Raw genomic sequence first — 18,775 nt, 5'->3', positions numbered from 1 at the left:
TTCTAGAAAAAACAGATGATTAAGTTAAACTTATACACATGAAAATGCAATAAAACAATATAGCGTATTAAAATTTATTAAATTCGTTGATTAGTTTTGGTAAAGGACAGACTGAACAAATTTAAAAAACTATAGAACCAAAAAAATCCAAATTTAAAAAATGGCTACGCTAACCGCTGGTAATTTGCAACATTTAACAACTAACACCCATGAATTTAAAGCTTTAAATTAATATGGTATTCTTGTTTAAAGAAATGTCTGCATTGCCTGAAGTTAATTAATTAAAAATTGGGAAATTTCAGTTAAAAAATCAACAACAAACAATAACAAAGCATGTAACACTCTACGCATGAGTTTGCAATATTATAGGATATTTATCTTTTAACTAAATTGTTCTATAATTAAAATTTATAGGGTTTTTATATTAAAATTTGCATCAAATACAAGTATGTTACAAAAAAAGCCAAAAAACTTTAATTTTTTAGACTTAAATATTGATTTTAATTGAATTTGGTTGCTATATAATTTACATGTTCAAACTTCTCTCGTTTTTTTTTTAATGCGAGAGAGTTAAAAGAGAAAAAAGAAATGACGTTGTAAGACGGTGAACGTCGTCAGGTATCATTTCAATTTGTAAGCGTGCCTACTAACGTAGTAAAATTTTATTGATGAGTGAAAACATGTGTAAAAAATACTAAATATGCACTTATTCAGATAGCTGTATGTATATTAAGATATGCAGTCGAAAAATATAGTAAAAGTTAGTCTATAACTGCATTTTAAAGTATGCGTAAATGTATTTTTTAGATTTTTAAATCGGTAATTGCAGATTAAGGAGAACGTGAAAAGGAAATAGCTTTCTAAAACTTGCCGAGTTTGTATATTAAGAAATATTGCCTTGAGCAGTTATCTAAAATGCTGACACAACTTTTTTTTATATTCTTACATGCTTTTAGTCAGTAAATTATTAGTTTTTAAAGCCTAATTACCTAACTCTGTAATAAAACGTTAAAATAAAATTTTAACGTTTTTTTCAGCCACAATTTAGGGATTTATTTAAACTATAATGCTGTGATTGGTATATATATCTAAGCGTTCTTAAACTTATAATAGAATCAAAAAGTGACAAAATTCAGCAGAATTGATTCAGAAAGATTTAAAAATGAGAAGAAAATCTCGGATCTTTATTGGTATTGTTCTGGTTTGGTTTTGTGGAATTATTTATTATTGGTCGGTTAACCAAGAATCTGAAGATGAAAAAGTATTGCGAGAACACGAAGTAAGTTGTTTTTGATATTTTATTCAAGTAAAAGTTTTAATTTTTTTAATTGGTATTTAATTAGGCTATAATATTTAATCAAAATATTAAATTACAAAAAAATAACATTACCTCTTTTTTGTTTTTAGTTTTCAATTCAAAATCACCAAACCATTAACACCTACAAAAAAGCAAACCCCAAATTAAATCATATTAACAACAATCATAAGGAACTTTTTAACAAGAACAATATGGAAAAAATCGAATTTCCTAATTTTGACAATAATTTAAATTATAAGAAGGAAATTAAATTTGAAAATAAAGATTTTGACAGTGAAACATTTTCGGACGATACAAGCGATTTTTTAGGAAAATTAAAAAAACATAAAGACAAGATTTTTGGTGCGGTAAAAACACCAAATATACAAAAAAACAAAAACTTAAATTCAATTGAAAATGAGGCTATTTTTGACCCTAAAGTTCATGGGTCCCTTCCATGGCAAATTTTTGATGAAAAAAGTTACATCGAAAAAACATTATTAAAACCCGGTGAAGATAAATATAAAAGAAATAAATTTAATCAATTTGCGTCAGATAAATTAAAATGTGACCGACCAGTTCCTGATACAAGAAGTCATTTGTAAGTTAATCACTCTTCAAACATTTGTTTTAATGTGTAAGTTTTAAAACCAAATAACTTTTAAAAATGTCTTTAATTTTCTAAGTTTAAAAGACAATTTATGTAAATCGTATGATTTTTGCATAAATAATAGTAACATATGAACAGACATTTTATTGGCTTCAATTTTTTGTAGTTCACAATATTTGTTATATATATACTTAATAATTTTATATTTGCAGATGTGCCAATCAGCAGTTGGATACCCCTAACCTACCAGCCACAAGTGTTGTCATTACTTTCCATAATGAAGCCAGATCAACTTTATTAAGAACAGTTGTGAGCGTTCTAAACAGGAGTCCACCTCATTTAATTAAAGAAATTATTTTGGTTGACGATTTCAGCGACAATCGTAAGTTTTGTGATGTCATCATCACTTATTCTTTAACACTTATTTGGTATTATAATGTATATTGTATTTTTTTATATAGTAGACTGTATTGTTTTTTGGTAACTGTAGAGGAATCATTTTTTATGTCATTGGTTTATTGTTAGGTTTTTGTTATATAAATAAACTCATGTTCTTTATCTAATTAGCTGAAGATGGAGAACAAATATCAACGATTGAGAAAGTTCGAGTTTTAAGAAATGATGAAAGAGAAGGTAGGCCTTTATTAGAAATATTTGCTAACCTTAGGTAATTCTGCAAACTCAACGTCGAAAAATCACTAAATATATTATACAGCAAAAGTAATGAATTAAATTATTTTCAATAAATTAAATTGTTTTATTTTCAGGTTTAATGAGATCCAGAATAAAAGGAGCTGATGTTGCTATCGCCCCAATTCTAACTTTTCTTGATTCCCATGTAGAGTGTAACCATAATTGGTTAGAACCCCTGCTCTCAAGGGTGTATGAAGACAGAACTGTTGTTGTGTGCCCCATCATTGATGTTATTAACATGGATAACTTCGATTATATTGGAGCCAGTGCAGATCTAAAAGGAGGTAAGAAATTATTTATTTTATGTTTTTTTATATTTATTTATTCATAATGTAGGAAGGTCAATTTCACAACCTAAACATAAAGTAACATCGGTAACCCTAACCTAGTCCTGAGTTGCCATTAGCAGTTTGCTATATTATAAGTCACATTTTGTTTAATTTTAAAGATTTTTTTTCCAACATATTTTTGATGTTGGTTTTATAAATACAAACACGTTAAAGGTTTTTTGATTTCATGCTTGAATTATGATCTAAGCTTATCACAATATCGATGTAATCCTTTAAAATCCTAAGAGAATTATAGGATAAAAAATTAATGTAAATTTAAGGCCAGCACATTAAACAAAAATATTTTTTAAATTTTATATTAAAAAAAAATTGTTTTACAAAATTTTTTAGCTAAAAAATGTAAAACTTGCGATTTTTTCAAAATTTAAAAGTTTAATTTTGGGTGTGAATTAATCTTAATAAGATAGCCTAGTAAATTATATTGTATTACATAAATAAAGTATTTTAATGGCATTTCGTATTAAATGTCTGATCGCCCTTGGCTATATTATCTTTAATTTCATCTACTTTAAAGTTTATTTTGGTTTAATGAACAATTATTTTTTTTTATCTTGACACACTTACATAAAATAAGACTTTGTTATATTAAAATATATGCATTTCAAAGTATTAAAAAGTAAACTAAATAGTTTTACTGATCTAAATTGAATCTTTTACTTTAATATTGTTTTAAAAATCAGTATTAATAAGTTATAGTTTAAATATAGGTTCTATATTAAAATTTAACCTCTTCTTTTTACCCATTGTTATGCTTTTATTAGTTTATTTTAACCTGGTTTCTTAATACAAAATAAATTAATTAGAATTTAATTTTTATCTAGGTTTCGATTGGAATTTGGTGTTTAAATGGGATTACATGTCACTAGAAGAAAGAAGAAAAAGATCAAACAATCCTGTAGTTCCTATTGCGTGAGTATTTTAATTAAATTTATATTAAAATTGATGAAATCTTAAAGATTAAAAATACATCTAACAACACTCTGTATATAAAATTTGACATAGGTCTTTTCAAACATAAAAGTTATTAGTAAAAACTATTATAACTTGACACATTTTATGTAATGTCAGTTTATTTGAATTAGAACAAATTTTTAAGTAAAACTGGTTAATCATTATTTTAAACTTGACTGGTAGAAACTTTCGTTCCATTATAAAGAAGACCACTAATATACACAAAAATGTCTTATCTTCAAGCACTTTTCTGCTTGAGTGGCAGCACGTAAATGTAGCCGCAAGATTTTTTGTTTAAACAAAAAGATTAAGGCACTTGTTGTTTAGTCTGGTTAGAACACATAGGTTTATTGTGTTGGCAATTTTGGGGTTGTCTTCAAGGCCTTGAACTTAATTTTGACTGGTAAAATTTTGTATCGTCATATTGTGTAACGTTCTACTTAGTTATTTGGTTAAAAAAAGGGTTATTTGTTTGTAAAATTGTGTTAATTTTTTATTTTAATTTAATTTTTTGTGAGGTTGTTTTTTTTTTATATGGTTTCGTATTGACTTAAATTTTTTTCCAAATAGGGTAATTTTTAATTACATATATATATAGTTTTTTTTCCTTTTTGTTTGTTTAAAATAAATTAAATTGTAATTTGTCAGATTTAACGTTTAATATAAGTAAATTCAATGCAATATTCAGCAGCACTTAGTAAAAATAAATATAAAATAACAAAGATTTAAAACATACCTGCCTTACATTTTCTTCAATCAACTAACTACTGTATGGTCTACATCATATTTTCAATTAACATTTTTGTAAGTTTTTACTGAGAGCTAAAAGCCAGTTTGTTTATTTGTAAACATTGAAAAAAAGTTGCAATTTGCAGACTTATAGTTTAAACAATTTTAGTTTTGTTTTTTAATAACTTCTACTTTTTTGTATTTGTTTTAAATGTATTGATTTTTAAAACCAATTTGTTTTAAATTGCAAAAGTTTTAAAATTAAAAAAATGTTGATTTTAAGATTGAAATGGATTTTGTCTTAAGTTTTGAATTATTTTATTTTTACAAAACCTACAGGGAATTCAATTTTATTTCTTCACCTATTTAATCAACCAACATAATGGACTAAGCATGTTTAATTATTAATAAACCAACATCTGCATAGGGAAATGAAATTTCCCTGTTTAGTAAATATTTAGTTTTACACATATTTGAGAAATCTAACACAATAGTTAATCCCTTGTGGGAATAAAAGTTTTTTTACTTTCAAATAGAAATCAATTTTTTTTAACTGTGATAGTTAATTGATATTGCTTTGCCCAATTTAAAACTTTGATTAATTAACAAAACATTTGAACATATGTTAGTTTATTTAACCAATAAAAAAACAAAGAGTGGTTAGTTTAAAACTTTGTTTTTGTGTTTTTTTGCTAATTGAAAATTATTGTTGTCTTGTAGTTTTTTACATGGGTTAGATTAATTGATTATTTATTTAGTTTTCTAATTGTAAAGAATATAATATTACTTTTTAATTTGTTTTTGGTGGCTTTTTTATGTCTAGTCTGTAATAAAATTGTTAAGGTTTTTATTATATTTATTCTTTAGATATGTGGTTAAATTTATTACATTGTGCAGCTGGTTACAAAATAAATATAATAAAATATATTAAATAGGCCAAGTCTTTTACAATTTTAAAAGTAATTGTTTTAAGAATAGGTATCTATATACCGTTGATATAATTAAATTTAAATAAACCCAAAAAGTCCAATAATGAAGATAAAATGTAACTGTGAAATAATTAACTTACGATTGATTGAAAGAAGGTAATTAAGTGAGGAAATGAAATTTAATTAGGATAAATTACACAAAGGTTAAGATTTATATCATTTTTGTTACAGTTCCTTAAATCAATATTAAAGAAATTAAACCCAAATTACTAAATCTAATGAAATGAAAAAAATGCTAGTGCTAAAACAGTGTGCAGCTTTTAACAATGCTTTTATCCAATTTATGTTGCCATATTTATTATTTTTAATGTTAATGACAAAGAGGATAAGAAAACTTTGATATATTGTTAACTAAATAATAACTTCTTAAAGAACTGATTTACTAGCTAATAATAAATTCCAATTTAACATAAAACTATACCTTAGTATGACTTGCTGTATGAACAATACTTCAATTTTATCCTGTTTGTTTTAACCCCATGTTTTATTTCAGGACTCCTATGATAGCGGGTGGTTTATTTTCCATGGATCGATCTTACTTTAATCAACTTGGTAAATATGACACAGCCATGGATGTATGGGGTGGGGAAAACTTAGGTAAATTGTTTGGTATTTTAACCTGAAATATATTCATTGTATTTGCAATTTTTTCTATCTTTATTATAAGATAAGTTTGTATAGTTTGGTAAAGTGTTTATATAATTGGTTTTATTTAAATTTTATTCATTTTTTTTTCATTTTTTTAAAATGATTTTACAACTATTTTGACAAGTTGATTTCATGCCCTTTTTTTAATGTAAAAGTCTAAAAATTTTAACATTTAAACTGTCAAGTTTTAGTTAATTAACTGTATAATCCTTTTTTTTATCATGCCTTTTTTGTTGAAGGATCATATTGTATACAATTTTAATTTAAACAAATTATTATATTTACAGAAATCTCATTCAGAGTATGGCAATGTGGAGGAAGACTTGAAATTATTCCATGCAGTAGAGTGGGTCATGTATTCAGAAAACAACATCCTTACACCTTTCCTGGAGGAAGTGGGAATGTATTTACTAGGTCAGCATGAAGCATTTGATATATATACATAAATATAACACTAGGCCTCATATTTAATCAATGTTAGTTTGGTAATGTAAATAGTATGAAAACATTGGGTTAAATTAGATTTTTATATGTTTATATTGTATGGAATTAGTTATTTTTATCCAATACTTTTTATTTGTTTTTTTTTATCCAGTATTTTTATTGTTTAAATGACGCTATAACACTTTAATATAGAAATTACTACTCCATGTTATTGTATTAAGTAATCAATATTATATTATACAGAAACACACGAAGAGCAGCTGAAGTTTGGATGGATGAATATAAGGAATATTATTATGCCGCCGTTCCTTCTGCGAGGCTTGTGCCATTTGGAAAGTAAGTTAATAAAAAAGTGAAAAAATTATACATTTTTGCCATCTATACTTCACAACCTTATGGGTTATTTTTATATCTAAATTAGTTTTTTTTTATATTTTTAATTACCTTTAAATAAAGGTCAACTTTAAAGCCTAATTAAAGATGAACTCTTAGTGAACTGACTTGTTATTAAGTTGTGTTAACTTCTATTTTGAGATTGCTATTGGTTTGCAATAATTTAACACTAATTTGATGTTTGCTGTTGTGTTGCTTTTAAACCTGGGTTAATAATTAACTTGTGAAATTAGAGATAGTACAGAGATACATGTTTGTGATGTTACTGATTGTGGCATTGTGTACAAACAACAAACTTTTTATCATGTCATAAAAATTAAACAATTTTTAGGGTCAGCTTTTTACTGATAACAGTGTGTACATATCCCTTTATTTGTTGCAATATAATTAGGTTTGTTGTGCAGTGTTTTGTATCTTACAAATATACACTATCTGTGTTTATTGGAAAATGTGGTTGATGTTTTATGGAACCCAGTTATTTTTGTATCCTTAAGCTGCTATTTTACTAAAATAAACCCTTATAAAAAGTGATTATATGTCTTAAAACGAACATTTTTTTAAACTTATATTTTTGTTTTAGTATTGATGAAAGACTTGAAATACGATCAAGAAACAAATGTAAACCATTTAAATGGTATTTGGAGAATGTATATCCTGAATTAAGGTAAGGTTCTGACTAAGAATATAGTAAAATTAAATAAACTTAATGAAATAAACCAAATTTGATCAATGGTGTTAAATTTTGGGCTCGCAAAAACAATGATTTTTGCCTAAAAACTGGATTTAAAAACTTGGATTTTTCAATGAAATAAAGTTGTCTGACTATAAACAATACACAAGGCACATGACATATATTATCCACCTTTGTGTATTATAAAAACAATTACTAATTTATTCGGTAATTTAAACCCCCAGGCACAAAGATTAACTTGTTTATTACAAACATTTAATTCTTGGAAGCATGTTTCCTTTTATTTCGAGGTTTTTACATTTCTTTTTACTTGTTAAGTATAACCTTTTAAATTTTTGAAGTTAGTCTTCTTATAAATAGGTCAAAAAGCCATTTTATTATTAAGATTTTTTTTTTAATATCAACTACATTAGTTTTTAGCTCGCCACTACAGTTGGGATTTTATTTGTCGCAACCCACAACAAATTTATGCCATTAATACTTTACCTAAGCACCGCAAACAACAGTTTTATTTGTTCTAAAAGCCCTTAAATTTGACATACATACATATATATATCATCCACACTTTAATATACCCATGACTTGTACAAATTTTATTTTAAAATTGCACACCACTCTATCTTTTGATAAACATATATTATGGGTTAAAATACTACTTAAACACTGTAATTATTAAGTACAAAACATTCTTAAATTTGCTGTATATTAAACTTCAATGTACATTTGGTCTCCAGACACTTATTTAATTACAGACCTACACCATGTAATAACCTAGTTTAACGTCTAAGATTAGGATTTAATTATCACGGTCGTATCTGTAATCCACCTCATAATGTAGCGGTCTATGATGTAACAATATCTTACACGTGGCAAAATTGGGTGATTTGTGTAAATTGCTAATTAATTACGTGGTAATTAACAAATAATTATTTCCTACATGATATGGTTTTGACTTAAAGAAACTGTAATTGTAGTTAGTACAACAGATTATTTATAAACACATTTAAATTTCTTAAATTTTTTTTGCAGAGTGCCCACTAAAGAAGCCGTGGCATTTGGTGCCATCAAACAAGGTGCCACCAACTGTATCGACACATTAGGGCACGGCAGAGATGGCAATATAGGGATGTATGAGTGTCACGAATCGGGTGGAAATCAGGTAATTTAAAAATGTGGCAATAAAAAATTTTGTCTCTATTGAAAAATTAGGTTTTTGTTTAAATATTATTCTTTGAATTTACGTATTGTTTATTTATTAGATTTTAAAGTCCACATTACATTTAAAACTACCACATTTTTAGAAACTAATATTGGAATACTAATTTTACAAATAACATTCATTTAAACGTTTAGTAGTTGCACTCAAAAATAACCCAAAGTAACATTATAAGATTTTAGCAATTATCGAGGGTGGGGTTATTATTTAAACTTTCAACAATTTTAATTTAATCTAAGCTTTAAATATAACATATATTTAACTGTTATAAACTACTGCATTATATTAAATAGGACAGTGTTAGTATTGTATAAAAAGTTTACATAACATCTTAAAAAATCTTTATACTTGTATTTTTTGGTAACCTTTTCATTATTTATAGATAAATTTTCATTTTTGCAAAAGTTTTAAAGTGTTGTACGCTCTATTGAATTAGGTGACTGGTTTTAATAGACCATATAATTATGTTAAGATAATCCCTTACCTCTATTACTCATTTAAAATCTGTAAAAGCATCTAATTATGGCTGACTCAACAACCATCCTTTAATTTATGGTTACAATGTTTGCTATGCTTTGTTTATTAAAACTGTTAAAAAATTGATCCTTTATATATAGAATGTTAATTACAATATGTTAAATGATATGTGATAAGGAACCATTAACAAACAAGATTTTTATGCGTCATTTAAGTGACCTTTAAACTAGACAAAATTTATTTTTTGTAAACACAATAATCAATTAAGTTTAAAACCAACTTTAAAGTCTGATATTTTGCCAGTTTTCCCTCAAAGTTAATCCCAGTTGATGAATCACTTTAATATTGGTTTCTAATCCTTAAAATCACAAAATCTTTTCTTATATTTATCATCTTACCCCTTAAAAAACAGTGGTTAAAACTAAAAGGGGCTTTGTAGTGTTATACAATAGATAATTGTATTTGTGTTTTGTTTATATTTATTTTTAAATATTAGGTTTATATATTAGGTTTATAACTACACTGTTTTATTTTAAATATTAGGTTTATAACTACATTGTTTTATTATAACTCCATAAACTGTTACAACGTTTGTTTATTAATCTAAAAAAAAATTTAAATAGATTTTAATTCAACTTTAATTTTTACCCTTTTTTGTTTTATGTTTTTAGGAATTCTCTTTGAACAAAAAAGGCCAAATAACTCACCAGGAATTATGTTTTACTGCTAAGACCGATACTGAAGGAAGCACAATTGTACTTAGTCAATGCATGGACACCAATGCTTTACAGGTAGCTATACCCTAACCCTACAAGTTTAAATTGTAATTTACCCTTACAAGACTACTTAAACTTGGTTTTTGTAATGTGGTATACCGGTCATGGCATCGGACTATGAGCCAAAAGGTTCTTGGTTTGAGTCCCACCAATGCCACATTATTCATCCTGAAGTCCGGTGTTAACGGATAGCTCAAACATGTCACAACAGCACATCTTTGTGGTTATGGCATTAGGTAATGGCCAAAAGGTATCAGGCTCGAGCCTTGAGCCCGGCGTTAACTGATGGCTTAAATAAGTCACAACAGCACACCCATCTCTATACAAAAAGGAGTCAATTTTGTTACCAAAACCTATCACTTTAAATTGAGATGAAAAATAATAACAAAATTGATTATTTCCCTAGCACTTTGATAACGAGAACAACCAGTTAAAACTTGAGGGCGCTAACATGTGCCTCGACAGCCGTTTGGTGCAGCAGAGAGGCCTGATCCTTTCCCGTTGTAATTACTCTCCATCCCAACACTGGAAATTTACTATGGGTGATCTGGCCAGGTGACGTCATTGATCTTATGACGTCATCGTCGTTACTCTATTTTCCTGGCGTTGTCACAGTGTTTTCGTGACGTCATATACTGTGACATTATCACTTTCTTTTTCTTGCAGTAAGTATTTCTTTTTTCAGCTTTCTCTTATGGAAGACTTAGTGACGTCATTTTTTATATGACGTCATCTTTTCTATGACGTCGACACGGTGCGGTGATCTATAGCAAGTTTAACTGAATAGCGGGCGTTTTTAAGTGACGTCATTGCCAGCATTTTCTTACACGCCATTCTACATGTGCAGTCTATTACTCATTGTTTAATATTATGACGTCATTGTTACTTAATCTATGACCTCATCTCCTCCGCGATCGGTACCTTAATATCAAATTTTATGAAAAGCGGTAAAAAGGGTAAAATTGAAAATAGGGGTCGCTATATATACCCTGACATAAATCTATATGCTTCCTTATAAAAGTGTTTTATTTTTAATGCATATCGCTTCGCACTTGAAACTAGTTTATTTGTATATGTAGGTGAATTAAGTGTATATACTAACTGAAGCCAAATCTTATTTATTGTACAAGTGTATATTCCTAACTTCGCGCAATTGTGTTATTTAAATATTTATAAAAACGCGTTTTAATATCGCTTTTATGCCGACTGTTTGGGGACTTTTTAAAGGCTATACGCTACCCCAAAAAATACTAATTTTTAGGTTTTACTATTTAGTACTTGGTATACTATATTTTACAAATAACTAATACGTTTTTAATTTTTAAAGTTTTTAAATATGGTATAGAAAATGAACGCGTTTTAGGTGCATTTATTACTACAGCATAATACTACTTACTAATTTTTTTATATTATTATTTTAACATATTGTGAGCAAATTTATTTATGATTTTAACTTTTGGGACAACCATAACTTATTTATGTCTATTTTAAACTAATTACCAGACCAAATATAGGCGATATAACTATCTTTTAATAAGTGCAATACGTTCTAAACAAAATTAGAATTACCTATATTTAAAAAAAAATTGCAATAAAAATTCAAACTTATGTTTTACTTTTATGCAGTACAAATTATCCTAACATTGTATTTACCCCTTCTGTATGACGTCATATATTTAAATTTATGACGTAGTTTTCTATTTTAAACTGTGGTGGTTTAAAATAGTTAAAAAGTGTTTTTAGAAAATTATGTTATTGGTATTTTGTTGCGCTTTTGCTTCCAACTTTTATCCGAAATTAAAAAAATCAATTTTGTTTTTATAAATTTTGCACAAAAATTAATGGAACCGATTCTAATTGCTATAGTTTTTTTTACAAACAGTTTAGTTGGATTTGTCTAATTTTAATTGGAAAGTTATATTTAGATTTAAAACAACCTTTTTGCCAGCAGTTAAACAGGTTATGTCGAGGTTAAGTTAAAAAACATTTATGGTGTCTATTTTTATTTCAGATTTTCACTTGTCAAAATAAAGCCCAAAAACTTTTACGGCGGCCATTTTGTTTTTTATGTAAAAAGATAAAATATTTTTTGATACAAAGCATATTAGCATACATAAAATTGGTATTATTACCGTGTAAATGAATGTTTTATTTACGAAACAAAACCATTATTTTGAATTAGTTGGAAATTATATAACTCAGTCTGAGGGAAAGGTTAAAGGTAGGTTGTTGCTCGCTATAAATATCATAACGTTTGCATATTAGTTAACTAACATTTAGGTTGTAATGTTAACTAAGCAAGGAATGACATTTAACATTTTAGGTCACGTCTCATCATTTTAGAGAAAACCATTTTTTTAAATATCAACAGCATTTAATATAATAATTTTTTATATAAGCCATATCCCAAATAAAGTTATTTTGTTTTGAAGTAGCTTTACCATTCTTACAATTAATTTTACAACATATTGATAACAAACAAAGGTATATTTAAATAATTGTTAGTACTAGGTAAATGATATAGAAATAATTATAGTAGATGTGTAACTTTGATCCTCTAGTTCTAAATATGCTGCAAAGTTAGAGCTCGTAAGGCTGATCGAGACGCTCATTTTAATTCGTACACTTTGACACCATTCTTGTAAAACAAAAAAGTTGGTAAAGTGCTATTATTCCAAGCTCTAAAGCAACTCGGTGGTGACTGTCTACGTCTAGTTCATAAGCAGTGAATTTGTCTTGTAGTTTTTTGGCTAGGTCTTCAAATATTGGCCTCATAGGTCATGAGGGGACCACACCATGCCACAAGGACCACACCATGCCGCTGAAAAGTTAACCACAATAAGTTCCTCTCCTCCATTTAAAACCTTTGTATCCCAATCCGTTTCAGAATAAATATAAGTCACTGCTGTTATTTTTTTTACCACAGAATTCAGCAAAAACTTATCTTCTAATTTAATCTAAATTTTACATAGTAAGTCAAACAAATTATTAATTAATATCATTTATAATAAAAAGTTAATGCAAAAGCCTTTTTTGTAATAAACGTTTTGTGCTATTTCATCATAATTACGACTAAGGCAACGTTTTAAGACTGGATTTTTAAATCGCATGTTTTATTTAATATAGGTTGTTGCTTGCTATAATTTTCATAAAGTTTACATATTAATTAGTTAACATTTATGCTGTATGTTATTCATGTTAATAATGACGTAACGCTACAAATGACATTTAATGTTTAGGGTTACGTCACTTCCTTCTATAGATAATTATATTCGGTTAAATATCCACAACGTTTAAAAGTTTATAATAATTTTTTAAATAAGTAAATACAGCAATATTGCAATACTTTTACAAGTATTATAACAATTTAAAAACATTTTAATAACAAACAATATATTTAAATAAATGTAAATATGGGGTAAGTTATGTAATATAATTTGTACACTAGTTCTTAGATATACATTGAAATTTTGGCTCGTAACATAGGTTCAGATGACCCTTGAAATTCGTCTATTTTAACTCCATTCTTGTAGAACAGAAAAGTTGGTAAGGACTGAATTCCAACCTCCGAGGCAACTTCGTCATTGCTATCTATATTAACTTTATAAGCAGTAAATTTTCCTTGCAGTTCTTTAGCTAAGCCTTCAAAAATAGGCATCATAAATCGGCAAGGGCCACACCAGTCTGCGTAAAAGTCGATAACAATGAGTTGTTCTCCTCCATTTATAACTTGTTTATCCCAATCAGCTTTAGTATGAATAAAAGTCACTGAATTTGCCATTTTCGTTGTTTAAAAATCCAATAAAAATCACTTTCTATTTTAATCCGAATTCTTTCTAGTTAGTCGAGCGAATGTGGTTATTGTCAGTTATTAAAAAATGTTAATGCAAACGCCTTTTTTTGTAAAAACGTTTTGCGTTATTCACGATTTAATCAAACTGTTTACAAGAGCCGATCAATCATAAATGATGAGCTATTATGTGTTATTTTTGTGTTTAGTTATCGGGGATTTATAAACCACCGTATTTTAAAGTACAAAAGTCAATTCAAAATAGAACCACATAGTCTAACTTAATTTATTAGCTAATATAAACAGGTCTAAGGCAAAGTTTAAAGAGCTAAATTTTTAAGTCGTTTGTTCTCTTTAATATAAGTTGTTGCTTTACAGTTGCAATAAAGTTTGCATATAAGTTAACTAACATTTGGGTCGTAATTTTTGTATATCAAAGATGATATCACGTTGCTAATAACAACTCGATTTTAATGTTTTGTATAGGTCGCTTCCTTTTTAATGACAATAATGATTGGTTAATTTTAAATACATTTTAGAATAATGTGATTAATATTGTATGGGCCACGCCCAAAACAAGGTTATTTTGCAAAAGTTACACCATTGTCACAAGCATTTTTACAGCATATTGATAACAAATAAAGATACATTTGATAACATGGTAATATTAGAAATATTATATAAGATATAGTAAATGTGTTAGTTTTTTGTGCTAGTTTTAAATATACGTAAAAATGTTGTGCTGCAACTCCATATCATCTGCTCCTGTAACTCTGCCATCTTTTACACCATTTTTGTAAAACAAAAAAGTCGGAAAGCAGTTGATTTCAAGCTCGTCGGCAATTTCGGTCATGTCGTCCACATTGATTTCATAAGCAGTCAATTTTTCTTGTAGGTCTTTGGCTAAATCTTCGAAAATGGGCTTCATATATCGGCAGGGGCCACACCCATCCATAGAAAAGTTGGTGACAATAAGTTTCTCCCCTCCACTTATAACCTTTTCTTCCCAGTCAGCTCTACAATTAATAGAAGTCACTACACTTGCCATTTTTGTTGTTAGAAAATTAAATTCTAATATAATCTGAATTCTAATTTATTTGGTTAAGCAAATAACTTAATCTGTAATAGTTAAAATAAATATGAATATTTGTGATAAAAAAAACTTTATTGTGATAAATATGAATATTATGCGTCATTCACGATTTGATCAAGTGATTTACAAAAGCCGATAAATATTAGATGTTTTTGTTATGTTAAAATATTGCGCATTTTTATACCGCCATATTCTAAAATGCAAAAGTCAATTTAAACAGAACCACATTGCCCAACTAAATTTATTAGCAAATATAAATAGATTTGAGTAAAAGTTTAAGTCAAGGATTTATAAATTGCGTTTGCTATTTATTAGTAGACCATAAGGTTTGCATATAATTTGATTGACATTTTTGTAATGTTTTGTATATTAAAAATGACATCACCTTGTTAATAACATTTAGTGTTTTGTGATTAGTCACATCCCTGTTAAAAATCATAATCATTGGTTAAATACAAATACATATTCAAGTATTAATAGTAATCAATAAGCCACGCCCAGTTTTATTGCAATAAGCCACGCCCAGTTTTTTATTGCGTAACAGTTTTATTGCAATAGTTTTACTTTTAAAACAAGTATTTTACAACATATTGATAACAAACGAAGATATATTTGGTTTTTGTGCTAGTTTAAGACATACATAACAATTTTGTTCCTGAGCTCTGATAAATCTGTTCCCTTTACTTCATCCACTTTCACCCCGTTTTTGTAAAACAAAAAAGTTGGTAACACATTGATTCCCACCTCCGAAGAAACATCTCTATTGTAGTCTACGTTAATTATATAGGCAGTAAATTTTCCTTGCATTTCTTTGGCTAAATTTTCAAAATCGGACTTGATAAATAGGCAAGGACCACACCAGTCTGCGGATAACTCAATAACAAGAAGACTGTCCCCGCCTTTTAAAACCTTATTATCCCAGTCAGCGTAAAATACAAGTTACTTCACCTGCCATTTTCGTTAATACCAAAATCAAATTTTAATATAATCGAAAATCTTATTCAGTTGGTCTAGCAAATGGTTGAATTCGCAATTAAACATAATGGTAATGTTAACGCCTTTTTTGTGATAAATTGTTTATGCTAATGCGTCATTCAGGAATTGATTATTTAATTTCAAAAGCTGTTGAATCAAAGATGATGGGCCATCAGTTGTATTTTTGTGTTTATTAATCACGCAGTTATAGACCACCATGTTTTAAAGTGCAAAATATATTTCAATACTGGGTAGAAGTTGTTAATGTTAAAGCATGAGGTCGTTCTTTCCAAATAGGAAAAAATAAATTTTTATTTTACGGGGGTTATTACCTTAAAGAGTAAAAATGTAAGTATTTAAATTGAACAGATAAATTTAATTTAAATATTTTCGTGGTACCATGATTTAATCCTTATATTTGCCTAGTTATCGATTAAAAAGGTTAAGATAAATGTGCTAAGAGTTTTCACATACTGCTAAGGTTAAGTTTTTTTTTTAATTTAAAGGCTTGATTCAAACTATCAGCTTCAAAGACTTATTATATCTATTTTGCCTTGTAAAAAGAACACAATGGGTAACCTGATGTCAAAAAATAGTATTTTTATTTTTCAATTCGAGTTTATATTTAAAGACATAATAAACAGCGTAAAAACAATACAAAAAATAAAACAAAAGAACTTTATTTGAGATGAGTTTAAATCAATAGTTCGGGGTGAATACCGTGTCGTTTGTAATTGTATGATAGCTTTGTACTGAAAACATCATATATATATAATATAATAGCTTAAACATTTAAAGAATAAAAACACATTTAATTAAAATAAGGAATTCTTATTTACAAAAGCATAAATGCGGCCAAAGTTTTGTTATGATAATAAAAAGATTCCAATATTTTTTCAATATATGTTTTTGTTACTTTTAATGTCATAATATGATTGCGAAAGTTGTGATAATATTACGTGGGTCGTCAACAGTAACAGTACAAACTTTTGACGCTCCGAGACAACAAAAGTTATTTCAATATAGGTAGATACTTGAGAAATTAGAAACTTGTTAGTTCTTGTTATAAAACACATTTTTTACTGGTCTAATATAATTCGTTTTAAACAAAAAACATTTTCTTGAAATTTTTTTATTGGTTTCTTGTTTTACTTAAAAAAACGGTTTTATAAAAAATCTTGTTATAAAATATAACGCTACCTGTTTTTTTTAAATTTTAAACTTGTTAATGCAACCCGAATATTTATTCGCTTTCTAATACATTATGGTTTAGATTTACATGTTAAAAAAAAAAGTTAACATTTAACGATTCGGAATTATGTTCTTGAAAATTAAGTGTTGTTTCATGAAATATTTTGCAATTATCAGGTGAAAATTCGTCGGGATATTCCGAAATAGAATAACGAAATCCTGTCTGCGTCAAAGCGCTTGTAGATAGAAACGTGAAGTGCATGGGTATAGTAAACTCATCTTCTCTTAACCGAGAACTTTCAATTATACGATGCGAAGGACGGCATGTAATTGTGTTATTGCTGTCTCTAGCGGGTAATACTTCTATGTTGAAATATAGAGATTTTGTTGGATCTATGGTAACACTCTCGTATGACAATGCTGAAGCTTGGTGTTTTTCAAACAAAGTTGTGGTACTAAAATTCTCAGTAATAAAATACCATTTTAAAACTTGTTCATTGTTGCTTGAAGTGGTGTTTAAATATCCATACGAGAAACACGTTTTGTCCATTGTAAGCTATAGACGTTGTTAAACTAGGGTTTTTTTCTTTTTCTAAAAAAATGAACATAAAATAATAAAATGACGATGACGATAAACTTCAACTAATAATATTTAAAAAAAAATCAAGTAAATATACATAATTAGGCCTAGAGAGATTGTATTTTTTAATTACAAACAAAAAAAAAAAATTTAATTTTTTTAAAAAAATATTTGTAATTTCAAACAAAAAAAAAGTGATTCCAGAGGTTAGGTTTGCTATCAAATACACCAAAGAACTTTTTAAATGTTATTGTGCAGTATAAGTTAAAACGGCTCAGGTGCTTACATTGTATTTAAATCGTAGCTTAGGTATAACATTACGCAAATTATGTTAACAAATTTACAATTATCAAAAGCACTAAAAACGTTAATATAAGAGAATTCAGTTACTGTCTACTTTGCAAACTTAAGGTTTGTTTATTTCAAGTTTTTAAGACCCCCCAGAACTCCCGCTACTGATCGAAGACATGTCGTTTTCGTGGTCTTCAAAGTTTATTGTTGTCGTTTGAGATGTTTTACATTTTTCAAGTGAAAATTCGCTCGGGGATGTCGAAATAGAATATCGGATACTTGTCTGCGCCAACCCAGTTTCTGATTCAAATGTGAAGTGCATTGGTATAACAAATGAATAACGACCTAAACGTGAACTTGAAATCATGTGGTATGTAGGCTTGCATGTAACTGTATTTAATCTTTCTCCTGTGGGTACAACTTCAATATTAAAATAAAAATCCTCCTCGGAATCTAAAAATACCTCTTCATACGGTATAGCAGAACTTTGGAGTTTTTTGAAGGCTTTTTCGTCTTTGAAATCTTCAGTAATACAATAACAAATTAAAACCCGTTCGTTGTCGACTGAAGAAGGTTTTAAAAACCCATAGA

The 18,775-nt window shown here is 27.6% G+C and overlaps 1 protein-coding gene and 2 pseudogenes across 1 annotated transcript; 1 reads left to right on the top strand and 2 right to left on the bottom strand.

Annotated features, from left to right (window-relative positions):
• Positions 1 to 1,041: 1,041 nt before the first annotated feature.
• Positions 1,042 to 12,105, top strand: LOC145755449 (polypeptide N-acetylgalactosaminyltransferase 2-like). The gene is made up of 13 exons (XM_082571690.1): positions 1,042 to 1,279; positions 1,408 to 1,898; positions 2,120 to 2,289; positions 2,475 to 2,540; positions 2,675 to 2,884; positions 3,772 to 3,859; positions 6,113 to 6,216; positions 6,555 to 6,681; positions 6,955 to 7,047; positions 7,685 to 7,768; positions 8,825 to 8,954; positions 10,160 to 10,279; positions 10,671 to 12,105. Exons 1-13 carry the CDS (start codon positions 1,163 to 1,165, stop codon positions 10,821 to 10,823), a joined length of 1,953 nt encoding a protein of 650 aa, XP_082427816.1. The 5' UTR covers positions 1,042 to 1,162; the 3' UTR covers positions 10,824 to 12,105.
• Positions 12,106 to 13,715: 1,610 nt separating this feature from the next.
• LOC145755281 (thioredoxin pseudogene) lies at positions 13,716 to 14,045 on the bottom strand (annotated as a pseudogene).
• A 433-nt stretch (positions 14,046 to 14,478) lies between these two features.
• LOC145755469 (thioredoxin pseudogene) lies at positions 14,479 to 15,156 on the bottom strand (annotated as a pseudogene).
• Between the last annotated feature and the right edge of the window lie 3,619 nt (positions 15,157 to 18,775).

The sequence above is a fragment of the Corella eumyota genome, chromosome 6 (assembly GCF_963082875.1).
Source record: "Corella eumyota chromosome 6, kaCorEumy4.1, whole genome shotgun sequence".
In the NCBI taxonomy this organism is placed as follows: Eukaryota; Metazoa; Chordata; class Ascidiacea; order Phlebobranchia; family Corellidae; genus Corella; species Corella eumyota.
This window is presented reverse-complemented; position numbering and strand designations above follow the sequence as displayed.